At 37.7% G+C, this 18810-nt stretch overlaps 1 protein-coding gene across 1 annotated transcript in view; it reads right to left on the bottom strand.

Annotated features, from left to right (window-relative positions):
• Window positions 1-12860: 12860 nt before the first annotated feature.
• LOC142348825 (cilia- and flagella-associated protein 52-like) overlaps window positions 12861-18810 on the bottom strand; it is a 52086-nt gene continuing 46136 nt past the window's right edge. The window contains exon 13 of the mRNA XM_075400352.1: window positions 12861-13230. Coding sequence (XP_075256467.1) covers window positions 13030-13230 — 201 coding nt within the window. The 3' untranslated portion in view covers window positions 12861-13029. The remainder of the gene's footprint in view (window positions 13231-18810) is intronic.

The following is an 18810-nucleotide window of genomic DNA, read 5'->3' as shown; positions in this document are numbered from 1 at the left end:
TTACACATCACTGTGTACACTAAAAAGGACACAAAACGCAACCACGTGGAACCCAGAATAATTCCACACAACAATACAAACAACAGCCGGCTAGAAGAGTCAGACACATAAAACAAGACATGCCAGAAAGTGACCAAACGTTGGAAAGCATGGACGCTGAAGCCGCATTATGCATTAAAAAATTTCATGAGGATTGGACCAACATAAACCTCATACGCCCTACAGAATTCGTCGCAAAAAAGGCACAATTAACAAAGAACACAATGGAGAAGTCTGGGTGGAAACGACAACATATTCACACAAGTTACAGTGGCTAGCGGAAACTGGTTCTCCGAAGTCATTCATAAACCAAAAATTCGCGCAGCAACTCCAAAAAGAGATCCCAATCACTCAAATAAGTGACTACACAGAAAGCACAATCTATAACAACTTCACGAACAACAACATAGAGATAAAAAGGAGTACTAACCTTCGACATAAAGTCAGGACCCTGGACAGCAAAAGCATGAAAGTTATTGATAGTGACAAATCGAACAAACAACATTATAGGGAGAGACCTACTTGCCAAACTAGGCATCGGCCCTTCCGCGCGAACAAACAATCCGGTAAGAAAATTAATCTAATATCTCAATTCCAAGCGAGAAAAACATAATAAAATGGATATTTCAAAATTACCCACACCTATATACGCAATTGGGACGCTCCAAAAATCACCTTGCAAAATCCATATTCAAACCGCAATACACCCCATCTCAACATAAAGGACGTACAGTAACACTACATTTACTCGATAAAGTGCAAAATGAATTGCAAAAACTGATCGGCGACAAACAAATTATAAAGATGGACAAATGTTCAGAAGAACTCATAAGACCCGTAGTAATAACAGTGAAAAAAGACAATACAGTAAAAATAGCTCTCGACTCCAAAAAACTAAACTACGCCATACACAAAAAGAAATATCAGTTTCAAAGCATCGCCCATTTTGATTCAGTAGCAGTTTTCATCTCCGAAAGTAAAAACAAGCCAGGACAATATTTCTTCTCCAAGATGGACCTGAAGTATGCATATAGTCAGATACTGATAGATGAAAACAGCAAAAAATACTGCGACTTCAATATACTAGGCGGGAAAGCCACTGGCACATAAAAACTCATAAATGGATTTTTTGGACTGACTGACATGCCAGCAACTTCTCAAAAAACCCTAGACAAAATGCTGCATGACATAAAAACAAAATTCGCATATCTGGATGACATTTTATGAATAACAACAGGAACATTAGAACATCATGAAAAAGAGATAGACAAAATCATGCAAAAACTAAACGACGAAAACCTAGCAATCAATCTCCGAAAACTCGAATTCGCCAAAGAAAAAATAGTGTGGTTAGGTTTTGCAGTTACTCCAAACGGAGTAACCCCCACAAAATAAAAATGTTGAAACAATTAAGATCGTTTATGGGATGTATCCATCATCTTCTAAAGTTTCTCCCAAACTTGGCAGAAACATCAGAACCACTGAGACCTTTGCTATCAAAAGCAAACGCAAAATCACAAAACAAATTAGATTGGAAAGAAAAACATAAATAAGCATTCAATCAAATCAAATACCAAATAAAACAAATAACAGAAAAAAAACATTTAGATGCATCGAAACAAACAAGATTAGATGCAATGCCAGCAGAAAAGGCCTAGGGGCCTGTCTAGAACAGAAATTTGGCAATATGTGGAAACCTATTGCTTTCGCAAATCGTTTCCTAAACAATGTAGAATCACGATAGAGTACTAACGGACACGAACTGTTAGCAGTCGTGTGGGCTCTAGAACATTTCAAATATTACTTTTACGGGTCGGACTTCATTCTCCAATAGGACCATCAACCACTACTTACAGCACTCAAAGAAAATGGGGGAAACAAAACCTACCAATGTAGATTAACTCGCTGTTTAGACCGTTTATTACCATTTCATTTTTCGGTAGAACATGTCATGTTCCCGGCAAAAATATGGGATTTGTAGATTACCTTAGTAGTAATCCAACAGGAGAAGCAATTCCCCCATCAGACGGAGACAAAAACTTCTTAATCTATTCGATAGAAGAAATTAAGTTCTTCTTGTTGCGCAATGCGCTAACTCCAAATGGAGCAACGAGCGCAACCAATCATATTACAGACACAAAACAAAACAAGTCACAAATGACGTAACTAATCCAAACCGAGTATACAGCAAAACAAACAACGCTTTTTGCCATAACGCGCATACAATTCAGTCATATAATATTTTGCATTCAATTACCTCAAAATTTAAAAATTCACAAATTCATTCAATGAAAACATTGTTGGTATAACAACAGGAAGCAAGCCACCAAAAAAACATTTAACAATCCGATTATTCGAATACTTAGAGCCCCAAATAGAATTAAGAGACTCCAAATGGAGCAATCTACTTTATCCAAAAATTTTTGACAATTCAAGTACCCAAACAGAGTACTCTTCAAACAAAGGCAAAAACCTCAACCCGATAGATCCCACAAAACAAGCAGACTGATTTACTGCCTACCAAGATACACCAACTCCCTCATATAAAGAAAACTTAACTAAAGTAATCAATGAGGAATTCATTGCGGACGCCTCACAGAAAGAATTAAAAGTCATTATAGATATTATCTTAACGCCCAAAATGGGAAGATCTGAAAAAGTGAATATCTTATACTTTCGCATCCGACGGGAATTATCCGTCACTCCCATAAATTGCTTATTATATGATAACTGACTAGTTACTCGACACAATTCATCAGAAGCGCCCAGGACAAGTGGGGATGCCAGCATCAGCGAAATTTGTGTGGTGGCCTCATTTCCATTCGGGGAAAGTATTCAAAGCGAAGGCTTGCCGGCACTGCACTGAGAAAAGAAAAAACCTTAAAACTCCGATTTCAAAAAACAATTGGGAAACTATCTCAATTAAAAGAACCAAATGAAGAAATCCAATTGGATTTCGCAGGTCCAATCCCCCACAAAATAGTACACAAAAAATTTACATACTAGTCACAGTGGACAGACTCTCACGTTTCCCCCACGCGGAGACATTCCCTAGCTGTGACACTGAAACGGCATTGACTACTTAGAAAAATATTGAAAAATCCTCGGAATCCCCAGATCTGTACTGTGCGATTAGGCACAAGCTTTTGAAGCGAAGGAATTTTAAATTTTCTGTAAAAATAGAAATATTATATTAATCCTCCTTCCATTAGGATACCACCGAGGAAGAGGCATGGTCGAAAGACTCATCCAAACAAAAAAGAGACGTTTAGCAATATTAGATATTGACACCAACTGGAGTTCACAAAAACACTAAGCTCAAGACTAGTCAACATTACTGAAAACATCAGACTTATCCGAATAGAAGTATAAGTGTAACCCCTTTCGAGGCACACTTTGGTAGAAAACCAAATACAGAACTAACAAACATTCTAACTAAGCCGTCAACAAAAAATTTATCTTACCACAAATTAAAAAGTCGTTGTTTGGACAAGCAACTACTTCGACACGACACCCTCACCCAAGAGTAAATGTGGAGACGAGACGAAAGCTCTGAGGACGAATTAGATATTCAGTACAGACAAGACGTCGCCCCCATAGCCTCCCCGCAACGCATAGGCTCTGACAATTCAGAAAACCTCCCATTGACCAGAAATTCACCACGTAAGATAATTCCATCCTAATTACATTACTCAATCGCAGACAAAACAACAAAAATATTATATAAGAAAAACATAGCACGTAAACCTTTGCTAGAAAAGCAAAGGAACCAAGAAACACATTAGCCTCCCAATGGAATATAATTCCCGATGGTACCATAACCAACTATACAACACATACAATTACCATTGACACACCCTTAGGGAAAAACACAGTCATTCGAAAGAACGACATTGCTATAGCTACTGAAAATAAACCTATCCCTGAAACCAAAGCCATTCCAGAACCAAAACAAAGATTAATACACATGGAAGCATGTTAAACCATAGAACAAAAAGAATCAAGAAACATTACGAAAATTCCGTTTAGAAAAAGCAAATCCCTAGCAACAGGCATCTCACAAGCCACCATTCAAGAAGGATCATCTTTTCATGAGCTACCAGGACTTATCGCGTTTGCCAACAAACCCCGAAGAAAACACTACCTCCAAGAAAGTCAAGGAAAAAGAGGAAACCAACAAAGGCAAAAACTTCAAACCGATAGATCCCACAAAACAAGCAGACTGATTTACTGCCTACCAAGATACACCAACTCCCTCATATAAAGAAAACTTAACTAAAGTAATCAATGAGGAATTCATTGCGGAAGCCTCACAGAAAGAATTAAAAGTCATTATAGACATTATATTAACGCCCAAAAGGGGAAGATCTGAAAAAGTGAATATCTTATACTTTCGCATCCGACGGGAATTATCCGTCACTCCCATAAATTGCTTATTATATGATAACTGACTAGTTACTCGACACAATTCATCAGAAGCGCCCAGGACAAGTGGGGATGCCAGCATCAGCGAAATTTGTGTGGTGGCCTTATTTCCATTCGGGGAAAGTATTCAAAGCGAAGGCTTGCCGGCACTGCACTGAGAAAAGAAAAAACCTTAAAACTCCGATTTCAAAAAACAATTGGTAAACTATCTCAATTAAAAGAACCAAATGAAGAAATCCAATTGGATTTCGCAGGTCCAATCCCCCACAAAATAGTACACAAAAAATTTACATACTAGTCACAGTGGACAGACTCTCACGTTTCCCCCACGCGGAGACATTCCCTAGCTGTGACACTGAAACGGCATTGACTACTTAGAAAAATATTGCAAAATCCTCGGAATCCCCAGATCTGTACTGTGCGATCAGGCACAAGATTTGAAGCGAAGGAATTTAAAGTTTTCTGTAAAAATAGAAATATTATATTAATCCTCTTTCCATTAGGATACCACCGAGGAAGAGGCATGGTCGAAAGACTCATCCAAAGAAAAAAGAGACGTTTAGCGATATTAGATATTGACACCAACTGGAGTTCACAAAAACACTAAGCTCAAGACTAGTCAACATTACTGAAAACATCAGACTTATCCGAATAGAAGTTTAAGTGTAAACCCTTTCGAGGCACACTTTGGTAGAAAACCAAATACAGAACTAACAAACATTCTAACTAAGCCTTCAACAAAAAGTTTATCTTACCACAAATTAAAAAGTCGTTGTTTGGACAAGCAACTACTTCGACACGACACCCTCACCCAAGAGTAAATGCGGAGACGAGACGAAAGCTCTGAGGACGAAATAGATATTCAGTACAGACAAGACGTCGCCCCCATAGCCTCCCCGCAACGCATAGGCTCTGACAATTCAGAAAACCTCCCATTGAGCAGAAATTCACCACGTAAGATAATTCCATCCGAATTACATTACTCAATCGGAGACAAAACAACAAAACTATTATATAAGAAAAACATAGCACGTAAACCTTTGCTAGAAAAACAAAGGAACTAAGAAACACATTAGCCTCCCAATGGAATATAATTCCCGATGGTACCATAACCAACTATACAACACATACAATTACCATTGACACACCCTTACGGAAAAACACAGTCATTCGAAAGAACGACATTGCTATAGCTACTGAAAGTAAACCTATCCCTGAAACCAAAGCCATTCCAGAACCAAAACAAAGATTAATACACATGGAAGCATGTAAAACCATAGAACAAAAAGAATCAAGAAACAATACGAAAATTCTGTTGAGAAAAAGCAAATCCCTAGCAACAGGCGTCTCACAAGCCACCATTCAAGAAGGATCATCTTTTCATGAGCTACCAGGACTTATCGCGTTTGCCAACAAACCCTGAAGAAAACACTACCTCCAAGAAAGTCAAGGAAAAAGAGGAAACCAAGCAGGCCCAAAAGAGAACTATTGCAACCAAGAACGCTCCAACGAGATCACGATGGTCAAGAGACAAGCTCGTACAAATAGCAACCAAGAACCAAAAACAGTAAAAAAACAGAAATTACAAAACTCCAAAAGGAGTAAGCAAATCAAAAGTGAAAAAAGCACACCATTACCGAATTTTAACGAACATGCAAAACTAGCTGCAATCAAAAGCAAAAAAGCGGACACCATGCGGAGAACACAATCAAAGAATTCAAAGACAGAAACTTCTCACAGGTCTTTCCTAATTTTCAACACTCCCGAGCCCCAACCAGCATCAATAAAAGTCTTCAACATAGAAGCAGACTCACAAGACGAGCAGCCTTATCAAATCATTACGAGCAACAACGCAGAAGTTTTCATGGAAACATTCCCCGTTAGCCTTAGCACACGAACTCGCCCACTCACAGCCGCAACGTCAACACTCGAGGATAGTACCTAACCTCAAGCAACAGTAAACTTAGATTTCTCCGTATCCACAAAGAAAATCGAAAAAGTAACATAGAAGATTTTTATTCATTCAACACTAGGAAGCAAGATTCCCAGTCACTAAACGAGACGGAAACTAATACTTCCCACACTGAAAGACAAATAATCCATCTCAACTCATCTAATTTGACTACTCAAACCGTCGATTTGTCACAAACACCTAATTCGGACAAAGAACCTCAACTAGAGGAGGAATCGAACAAGCAAATACCTAGAGAACCAAGCCCGCCAATAACAACATCCATCCCTGACACGTCAGAAATGTAAGGGAGTAAACCTACCCAATTAGAGAACATTGAACAACTCCACACGGAGACGGTATACAGCCCGGCTAGCTCCCTCATTTACAAAATACCGCCGTCATCGCCTCAAGCGGACTCTATTTCCGACCTTAATGAGGATGACATCCATGCCCTAAACCAAATCCCATAACATGAGATTTCTTTTACAGGGGGAAATGAGATACCAGTCTAAGCAATATCTGTTAAAACTATGATATTCAACCAAGTTTTAAATGCGTTAAGTATTCATATTTATAAACTCGTATGTTATATAATTAAATGCTCTTTTACATATGTTAACTCCGAAAGGAGAACTGAGTGATGTTCAATTCATGCTTGCAAAATAGCAGTGTAAGGTGTAAAACCACACACTTTCGGAAGTCAATTCATTTCAGTATGTAAGCAACAACGTGTTATTAGAATAAAGCAACTTATAAGCATTATCAAGTTCAATGTAACAAGTGAACACTTAGACAGCAAGATTTTGTTGTTCACTTGTTACATTGAACTTGATAATGCTTATACGTTGCTTTATTCTAATAACACGTTTTTGCTTATATACTGAAATGAATTGACTTCCGAAAAAGTGTGGTTTTACACCTTACATTTGGTGCTGCTTCCGGCTCAAGATCATAAAATTACATTTATACATTTAGCCTGATCGTTGTGATAAACTCATTAAATAGACTGACTGTGTTTAATCTTAATCTGCGTTTGCGTTGCAGGAACATTCTCTGTTGACACACTTCTCAGCTAACTTCGATTTATTGCTGCTCAAAATCTCATCATGCGCATTTCGCGCTTTCTCATTTATAACTACGTTATAACACTATACTTACAATAAATTCACTAAAGCTACAATAGTCTAACCTGAAACCCGAAACCTGACCCATATTACCTTATTGTACCATCTTTAAAGTTTCAGAAGTATTTATCAGTTACTGAGTACCAAAGTTTGAAGTTTGCGTTGGTTTTTCTTTTATCTACATCTAAGTTTTGTGTTTACGATTTGGGTTGTTTTGATGTCGTTTTGAAACGCAAGGCGCAGAAAAGCCAGATGGGTGAGATTGATCACACGCAAGACCCGTTTGCCCTGAAAGCCAGTCATGGGAAACATCTGAACAAGAAGGTAGCGCTCAAGTCACAGTTTGTTGGGTTTGTCAACCTAGCTGAGGGCGATTTCTGCTATCTACTCATCAACACAATCGAGACAAACCTCCGAGAACTCAAACCCGAATCGGGTAAAAGCCAGTCGGTCGAAGTCAATAATACGAAAGCGGACTGTGAACTTCTTCTGTGTGAAAACGACGATAGTGATTCTGAAGATGACGATTTGCTTGATGGTCATGCGTCAAGTTTGGATTCGGACAGGAGCCTTAGGCTAGATTGAATCAGTTTCCAACAATTTCATAGTTTCTGAAGACTTTTTTTTATAGGACCCTCGACGTCCATAAATTTGAAGATAGGAGGTTGGGTAACACAAGGTTCGAAACAATTACCAAAAAGGACATTAATCTCACCTATTTGAGCTGCAAGATCATATGGCTCGTGTTCGAAATGTCACCGTTTAGATGACGTTCGCGTTTGAATGAAACTAAATGACATCTCAAAAAGGTATGAACTATTAAATTTTGTAACGTGTGTCAATTTAGACGGCAAGAAACCCAATCGGTAAATTCGTTTTCTCGATATGGCATGGGGAAGTAAAATCAAATTTTTCTGGTCACCAATAACCCACACAGTTGAATTTTCAAGAGCGATAAAACATCAATTTTGAAAATATTTGACGATTTACCAAAAAATCGAGAAAAATGATATAGTCGGTTAGTATATCAAAAAAAAACCTCTGATATAGAGAAAATTTAGAGAAAATAATGCTAAATTGTTCAATTTTGAAAATTTTTTGTCAATTTTGAGGCAATTCTAAAAACTTTAGAAAATCAATACCGAATATTGATAAACCGTATTTTTGAGTTTAAGGCCGTCCAGTTTACTGGATTACCGTTCCGTAATCAAGAATTTGCAAAAAATTGACAACAGTTTGAAAATAAAGGACAAAAGCAGCAATTTTTGACAAATTTGTCAAAAATCATTTTTCTCAACAAGAAGGTTCGTAAATTGAGTGAAACTCAATAAACACAAAAGTTGTGAAAATTTTCATAATTTCCGGCCTACAAAAATTATCAAATCGCTATAATTTCTCCTCGTCGATCGCTTTTCACCGTTTCGTCCGCGTCCTTTTCGTCCTTTAACTTTTCAGTTCCTCGTGTTCCGTTTTTTTCAATAACGTCACTCTCCCAAAACTTCGCTTTTCGTTTTCTTCCACTACTTCTTCGATTTTCGATGTAGTATGTCATATGTGATGATGTATGTTGTTGATTTTCTTGTAGTATGTTGTGTATGCTAGTATGCTGTTTAGTTGTTTAGGTCTTATAGCTTTCTAGGATGTGACTTAAGTTTGTTCTAGAGTTACGGCTGGATTGTTCTTTGACTTTCCAACTTTACTAGTTTACTAGCCCTCCTGTTGCAGTATATTGATTTTGCTGCTGTATGTTTTTGTGTTCCTGTATGATTGTTAGTTGGTTTGGTCTTGTTGCCCTCTAGGGTGTGACTTAAGTTTATTCTCGAGTTACGGCTGGATTGTTTCTTGAGCTCTCCGACTGTCATAGTCTACAAATACACTTTTGTTGTTTAATTAATTTATCTGTAGTTGTTTAATATCGCTAGTATGATGATTGTTTGTTTTGATTTGGGTTTTGCTAGGATGTGACTTAAGTTTATTCTGGAGTTACGGCTAGTAAATTTTTCAAACTTTTCATCCTTTTAAGGTACTACTGCATTGCCGTAAATTAATTTGTTGTTATATTAAGCCCCATAATGAACTATGCTAGATTTTCTTGCAATAGCTTCTCTCCTTCTCCCTAGAGTGTGACGTAAGTTTGTTCTGGAGTTACGGCTAGGTTGTTTGGTTGACTTTTTGCTGTGGTCTGTTAACATAGTTCTTCCCGACCTCATTTCCCGCCCGCCCGTTCCCACCGTCCCGTTTCGTTTCGTTGCACGTTTTTCGCTGGCTTTGCCGTACGTCCCGTTTCCGTTGCGTCGCGCGTTACTCGCTCGACTTCTCGTCCGTAGCGTCTCCGTTTCTTCGCGCGTTGCTCGCTCAAATTCCCGTGTGTCCTTTGCCTCCCTCCGCGTTTAGCGCATAGCGTTCAGCGCTCCACTTCTGTTTTTGTCAGGCACAGTGTGCTCGACGACCCTTTCTGCTTTTTGGGCGGTTTGTTTTACAGACTGTCTACAGTGTGCTGTGCTTGGTGTCTTTTGCGTTGGGTTTGTTTTGTGTGGGTTTGATTTGTTTGGAGTGTGCAATGTTTGGAGTGTATAATAGATAACCGTGTGCAGTGGTAGTTTTGCTGGTTTTTGGAAGAAATAACATGGTGATGTCTAATAGTCTTGATCAAAAAGTCAAAAAGTTGTACGCTGCCAGGTCAAAGTGTGAGGATGAATTGCATGCTATACATGAAGATTCTCTTCATTGTATAAATAATCAAAGTAGGCGAGTGAAAGTTGAACGCCTAGAAACAAAGTGAAACGAAGCATTTATGACTGTTGTAGACAAAAATAAGGAGCTGATTGCATTTGCTGGAAAAACGGAGGATCCAAGTGCACTTGTTCCTTCATTAGAGTCTTACTTGGAGGCAATGACAACTAAGAACGACAAAATACTCACATCAACACGAAACTACATCAACTCTGCTGATGATAAAGCGAGTGAGTTCCAGGAATCAAGGGCTTCCATTCGTTCTAGACTTCCCTCGCTTATAGCTTCTTCAAAAACATCTAGTCAGCGTAAACATGATTACGGAATTGCTAAAATGAAGCGCGAAGAGTTTGAAAAACAGAATGAGGCAGCCATTCGCCTGGCTAAACAGAAAAACAAATGAAAATAGATGAACTGGAGGAAAACAACAGGAAACGGTTGGCAGAGGCAACTCTGCAAGAATTTGAATTGCTGGACGCCGTTTCTGAAGGTAGCCAATCTGAAACAACTGCAAGTGCTAGAAGCTCGATGAGAAGTGAAAAGGCTGTCCAGGATTGGATCAACACCTCACTTGCTTTAAGTTTTAACAACGAGAAAACTGGTGAACCAGAGGTTACGAGAGAACCTCCAGAATGCCCTAGCCACAATAACGGCGAAGCAGTGGAAGATCACAACACTGACATTTCAAAGCTCATTATTTCACGCAAAAGACTTGAAAGAGATTAATTTGCACTAAACGTAGATAAACTCGAAAAATATGACAAATGCTTCAAAAAATTGAAGGGTGGAAATTTCCTAAAATATGGCTGGAAAAAATGTTCAAATTTATTTTTTGTTGCTGGAGTTCTGCCCTGCGACAAAATGCGAAAATAATCAAAATTCAAAAACAATCAAAAATTTTAAGTTGCAAGCTCAATTAAAAAATAGCTTACATTTGCAATGATAAAAACTGAAAATTCTTTTATTGCCACTAGACACTATGCACTAAAATAGTAGCAAACCTTATGGGAGGTTCCCTGGCCTCTGAGGAAAAATACTAATATTTCAGATAATTCAAGAAAAAAATTGCAATTTGAAAATTGCCAAAATTTTACCATTAAAATCTTGAAACACATTGCCTATTACCACTAGAAACTATGCAGTAACCTATTAGGAACCTAGAGGAAATCCCTTGGTCGTTCCGTTTCGAGAAACCACAAAAATGACAAAATTTTCAAAAAAATCGGAAAAAGTTTTAAAAATTGGTATAAGCTTGCGTGTTTATGTTTTGAGTAGCAATACATAGCTCTTAAAATAGCCAAAAAATAAATAAGTCTTGCAAAAGACTTTGATCAAATTTTACATAATTCAATTTCAGACTGGTCCAATAAAAATCCGAAAAATGACGAAAAAAATGCGAACAATTGCAACATTTTGGGCTCAAAAACTCCTTAAAATGACCCTTTAACCTTGAATTACGGCCTTACCAGAGGCTTCACTTTGTCTAAGCACTTGCAGGACTACCAAACACGGCTGAGAGCCTCCAATGAAACTTGATGCCCGCAGAACTTTACCTGTTTATCCCGTTTTGAAAGCTCAAAGCCATGATAAGGTGTGTGAAAACATCTTACAAAAAAGACAGAGCATCAATACAATCCAATTCTTAGATTGTAAAAATAGGATTGCAATAATAGCCGCCTGGAATTGCTGACGCGGCTATTAATCAAAGGAAATTGGAACATTTTCAGGAATTGCTGGTGCAGCGGATTCAGTGGTAGAAATGGCACAGGGAATTAGGGTTCGAGTCTCAGTCGACTCTATTTTTTTATATAATTTTCAGGTTTCGAGCTCATTTCTTGCAAAAGTTCAGCGCATTTCAGCGCATTTCAACGCATATTTTTATAAGGTTTTTGCTCTGACACTTTTGAAAAATCAGCGCATTTCAGCACATTTCTCACATATGTTTTAGAAAATTTCTCGACCCGGCGCAGACTTTAGCTCGCCTAGGACAAAGTTTCTAGCGCGTCTGTGGGGCAGAAGGTGGCTCGTCTATCTTCCAGAATTGGTGCGTCTATGGTGCTGCATGGCTCAACCGTGAGTATCTGGTGCGTTAAGGCCGCTCGAACTGAAATACCTGGTTGCGTTCATGCTACTCGTTAATAAAGAATCCTCGATCTTGTATTTTATGAACGCATCATGCTCCCTGTGTGCGTTCAAAAATGGTCTGCGTCATAAACTACAACAAATTAAAACCTAGAAATGAGAAGCTTGCATCAAATACAGTTATCGCAGCAAAAGTCAACTCTAAATTGAAATTTTACAATATGCGCATGATATAGCTAAATTCACCTCAGAACTGATAGAGAGGTTTGATATACCTCTCGATAAAATTCACTATTATTTAACATTAACGGACAAACAGTTCACAATTGTTCTTCCAGGCTAATTGGTCATTTTATTGCTGACATTAGACCGATCTGGTTATTTCACTATGTTTCGTTGCAAAATATTGAAGATTCATTTGTTTTCTGCGTGAACGAATCTTGCTTTTTATAAGCAAAACTGAACACAAAAAAACGTGGCTGCATTGGTGATAATGAATGGCGAGACCATATAGAAAAGTGGGGGAGGGGGGACTCTGGACTAAAATGACCATAACCTTTTATATAGCAGTGTTGAATAACTATAGCTGAGGACCATAGTCCCCTGTGAAGGAGGAACTAGTTCCAAAAAGGTAATATGAACGCGAATCAGAGTCGTGTTTGTTTTCTGAGTTCAGTTGTTTGCAGCCTGGGACATGTGTTGTATTTTGTCAACAAGTGAGTCCATGTTGGGTGGCACTTTCCACCTGAGAATGGACCCGTCGGCTCCCACAGAGACTATGTACTTCAAGTCAGGGGACATCTTTATGGCCAGAATGTCTGTGGAGTGACCCTTTCCGCAGTGTGTCACTATGGCCTCGTTGTACAGCCACAGCTAAATAGCAATACTTCAATTCATCAACACAGTATCCACCCATCTCATGTTCTATTAAAATAAATCACAACCCAGGGTGAGGTCCGCCACCCAAGACATTGACCAGACCACCCGTGTCGAGGTTTTGTCGGAAAAAAATGTAGTATTGCGGTGAGTAGCGGTGAAATAAATAAATTTCACCGCAAATTGCCGGCATCTTTTTGCGATGAATGCTCTGAAAGCGCGCGGTGAAATTTTGTAAGATTTGTGGTTTTTCTCCATATTCCTTCATATTTCTTCTGGTTCCTATTAATTCCACTGCTCCATCTGTAACTTACTGCAATGCTATTTCTTGTCAATTTAAATCTGATTCAATAAACGTTATGAAAAACAAATGCGTTGAGAATTTGTAAGATTTGCGGTTTTTAGCGGTGAATTTTTATTTTCACCGCTTAAGCACTGTGAAAAAAATAATTTACCGTTGTCAACGGGAAGCGGTGAGAATAACAAATTTCACTGCTAAAAACCCCAAATCCTACAAATTTTCAACGCATTTGTTGCGAAACTTGAGCGAATCTTACAAAAATTCACCTCAAAAAAATTTACAGTAAATTTTAGCGGTCAATTTTTGCAATATTTGCGTTTCTTAGCGTTGAATTCTTTTTTTTCACTGCATTCAACGCTAAAAATCGCACTTCTTACATCTTTTCACCGCGTTCTTCGCAGTTCTTACATTTTTTCAGCAATTTTTAGCGTTGACATCTCGACCCAGGCAACTGCGGACTACGGGTCGCGTAAAGTGGGTCTCCAGACCGACCATATCCAAAAATAGGTATTGACAGGCTTTGGCCACCATTGGCCAGACTGAACAGACCATAGGCCAGTCCATTACGCAGATCACTGATCCACTTAAACTTTCAGAAGCATCCGATGAAATTATTTTCTGAAATTCGTTCAAAGAAATAGATTAATTATCTAGAAGTAGACCAAACAGACCAAAGTGTGGCCACACGTGACGGAAATATTCTGAGCGACGCTGTGTTTGAGTCATGATTGCAACCCACGATGAGGTCCGCGACCCAAAACAGGTACTGACCAGACCAACTCGGGTCTGTGACAGGGTCTGGAAAAAAGTTTGGAAAAAAATCCATTCCAGCCCTTCTGAAATGGCACGTTTTGGTCTGTTCGGTCTGACCAATCCCGACATTTCAAAATATTTGGTGTGGTCAAAATCATTTCTACCTGATCGGTATGGCCAATGCCCACATTTCGGTCTGTTTGGAGGCCCCAAAACCCAATTTTCGGTGTTTGACCAAAAAAATGGGTTTTGGGCCAACCAAAGAGACTGAAATGTGGCTATTGCCCGGACCAAAGATACCAAAATGTGGGTTTCGGACAGACCGAACAGACCAAATGATGCTATTGCCCAGAGGGAGGGAGCGACCCAGCTTTCTCCACCAAACCCACTGTGCGCGAGCGATGTTGGTCTGACCAATACCCTTCATCACACTAAATAATGTACAGGTAAGTTTTTCTGAACAGTGTGCAGGTAAGACCATGTGCAGGTGAATTTTGCCAGCAGAATTTTCCCTCAAAAGACCTACCCGCACTGTATCCGCACGGTAAAATAACTGAAAACAAAATATTTTCAATGGAAAAAATTGAACCAAGAAACTTCAAGAAAAACTTCATTCTGAAGAACTAATTTGTTGGTAAGATTTTAGACAGGCAAGACGTTTTCATGAAGATTCTCTAAGAATTTCCCAAAGCTAGGAAGAAATGAACAGTAAGTTAGAAAAGTGTTATTAAACTATCAAACTTTTGTTATTAAATTAATTGTTAACAAACTACTACTATGCCACTTCTAAGATCGAATTGTGCTCAGGACTTTTGTATTGGGCCGGAAATTTTTAATTAAAATTAAAAAAAGAAAAAAAGACCTGCTGAAGACACGAAAAAAATTTCTTTTTTGTAATTGATGAAAAAGTTTTGTCATCGTTGTTACAGAGTACAAGCCTGTTTTTGCGGGCACTCCGCAAAAACGGGCATACCGAACATGGCATGAGTGCCAAGCTGCCAATGCAGTAGTGAAATTTTTGCATGGGCAAATAGAAAAACTCGGAAATCAATAAAAGCACTTAACTCTGCATACTGAACTAAGTCTTACCAGAAAAATTGGCATCTCCTATTGGATTCAATCATTATTACTGTGCATCAATTCTGCATCTGTTTGGCATTGATATTTTTCTCATTATGATTTGTTGGTGTTTATAGAGCCAAATTTGATTGCATTTGCTTTTGAAAAAGAACGGTTTTCGGTTGGTTTCACACGTTATATTTGTCATCAAATTTAGTTTTTTAAAGCACAATGACGAATCTAGCAGAATTAATTGAATTTATACAGCAGTCGAACGATCGTTAGGCGTTCCGCCGATAAGTCGTACAGAAAATTTTAAAGGATCACACGCAAGATTTGAACGTAAGAGCAATCTAGATTCCCCTCTACAATGACTCGAATAGAAAAACACTAAATGTTGCGTCGAGCGCTTGAATGATTTAGATGGCATCGATTTGGATTTTTTTAACATGTATGAACGCGCCAGAAAGAATTTTTTCTAAGCCCCATCTTTACTTTACTATTGGGTTAAATGGGAATTTTAGAGAAAAACACACTAAATCATGCGTAATATGGAGTTCGCATATAAAATGCAGAGAACGTGTAATGTGGCTGAAGCCCTGATTGGTCGAAATAATTTCACACAAACCTATTAAAACAAAAAAATCAGTCTGAATAGAAAAGTTGGAAACCTCATGCTATAATCAATCGATAGAAAAGTTGAGGCGATGTTTTCATTACAATCTTGTTGATGGATATTGGCCTAAATCTTATTGACAGCAAACAAAGGAGAAAACGTGACGCAGAACATATTTTTCTATTTACTGGCATATTCTATTGTAAAATGGTATTCGAATTGTCTTAACCATTGCATTAATCATCAAACTTAAATGAAAACCCAACAATGCGGCAACTAATAACTTTATTTGAGCCGATAAAACTATTTAAATATCACCAGGTTTTTTGCTGATAAATCAAACACCAAAAAATCTTATGAGAATTAAACGAAAGAACAATCCAAAATGTACTCTACAATAACTTGAATGAAAGAAAAAAATTACACGTTATGCAAATTACTTGACTAGCTTAGATTGCAAAGATTTGAATTATTTTATCGTGTATGCGCCAGAATGTACTCTGCGAAGTAAAATTTTGTCTGAGGCTTATCTTCATTCATGGGGTAATTTGGATCATTTACATAAAAAGTCTATGATGCGCATTGTAAAGTTCACATACAAGGTTCCCAGAACTGTTACTGTGGTCGGAGCTACAAGTGTCAAATAAAATTGCGGAAAAATAAAGAAAACAAAAAAAAACGTTTGGTATAATTAAGTCAGTCTGGCAAGAAAAGTTTGACGAATGTTATTAAATTCAATAGATAAAAATATTCACCAACTCTGAGTGTATCCGGTTTTCAAAATTCTATCATTACTTTCTGTTGATATGTATTGATGCATGTGTTACTGCTCACGGAGAGAATAGCGAAAACGTGAGGCAGGAATGTTTGAACCTGAGCAGAATTTCTTCTCATTGGCAATTGTTTTGAAAAATGGAATTTCGGACTGATGCAAATAACTTGTTTTTCCTCCAAATTATCTTTATCTTGCAAAAACAGCGTCAGCAAATGCTTTATAAGCAATGATAAATTAAATTAAATGTCGTCAGGAGTTTCGCCGATAACTCAAACGCTAAATTTTGCAATCTTTCGCATGAACTGTAAGAGCAATCTGAGTTCTCATCTACAACGATTGATGCCATTACTTCCGAATAAAACGCCCAGCTCCTAATTAAGCTAGATAGGTTAATTTTTTTTACTATTAAATCTTGTATGTATCCGCTCGAATGAGCTCTGCGAAAAAAAATTTCTCAGCCAAATTTTCTTAGGATTATTTTGGAATTAATAGAGAAAAACAAAGTAAACTATCTGTAATATAGTTTTTCAATACAACCTGCCGGGAACTGATCTTCTGCTTGAAACTATGAATGAAAAGATAAAAGCTCAGAGTCTTTTGCTTAGTAAAGCCAATCTGGATAGCTCTAATTACATTCAATAGAAAAACTGCCTCAATTCTGTGTGTATCTGGCTGGCCTTGGTATTGTCATCATTTATTTTAGGTGGTGGGCGTTGACCCAAACGTTACTGATCACAGAAAGCAGAGCGATCGTGACATATAAATGTGTTTACCAGAACAGATTTTTTCCACACTATTGGCGTTTACTAATAAAAAAAAGGTCGTCAAAAAACTTAGTTCTCCTCAATTATAATTGTATTATGTACAAGGTGGCAAATAGTAATTTATTTGTGAGTATACATTTGTGGAAAAATGTTTAATGTTTTTCACCGATAACTCAAACACCATACTTAACACAGCTTCTCACGAGATTCTTAGACTTGGGCTAATAATACTTGTATGAATGCGCCAGAATGAGCTCTACGTGGCCAAAAAATTTTGTTGGTAACTTGGATATTTTGAGAACAACGCGGAAAAACGCGACTTGCATATAATGCGCAGAGAACTTACTATATTTCAGCAGCCGTGATTGGTCAAATGGAAACCCGGAACACTACTAAAAGCAAAAAAAAACTGCATTCTTAACTATGTCTGACGATAAAAATAGGACAATTCTTGTTTCATCCGATCGGTAGAAAACTGTATCTTTTTGGCATAATTTAATGTTTTTCATTGTTATCAACAGTTTTTATTTGGTTTGTATTTTATTGGTCCCAGATGGGGGAGAAAACGTGACGCAGCAAAAGTTGAACCAGAACAGACTTTTTCCTCGTTATTGACATTTGCTATTGGAAAATGTTTTCCGGATGACGATGGACACTTTTTGGTTATCAGCTTCAATTGTATCGTATGCAACGTGGCAAAGAGTAATTTATTTGAGAATGTAGATTATTGAACTATCATCAAGTTTTTCGCCGATAAGTCAAACTCCACACAATCTACATAATCTCACAATTACAACAGAAAACTTCACATAATCTCTCGGGAGATTTGAACGTAAGGGCAATCCGAATTAGGATCTACCATTACCTTAATAGAGAAATTCTGAACGTTGTGACAAGCTCTTGATTATCTTCCATGGCAAAGATTTAGACTATTATAATTTGTATGAATGGACCAGAATGATAGCTCTATTGAAGAACATCTACTAAGCATTATCTTTGATTTTGGGGTAATTTGGATTCTTCAGAGTAAAGCTGTTTTTTTGATGCCTAATATAGTGTTTACAGCTAACGTGCATAGACCTAATATTATGGTTGAAGCAATTTTGGTCAATCAAAAGCTGTTTAATTTATTAAAACCAAAAAAAATTCTGCAAACATAATTCAGTCAGACAAGATGAGTTGAAGAACTCGTATAGCATGCTATCGACAAAAACTTCAACCAGCTTTGCTAGTATCTCTCCTTGAATTTGTTATCATTATCTTTTGTTGGTGAGAAATAGCCCAAATTGTATCGATCACAGAGAGATGA

This window comes from Convolutriloba macropyga, chromosome 10 (assembly GCF_964194025.1).
Source record: "Convolutriloba macropyga chromosome 10, txConMacr16.3, whole genome shotgun sequence".
Taxonomy (NCBI): domain Eukaryota; kingdom Metazoa; phylum Xenacoelomorpha; order Acoela; family Convolutidae; genus Convolutriloba; species Convolutriloba macropyga.
This window is presented reverse-complemented; position numbering and strand designations above follow the sequence as displayed.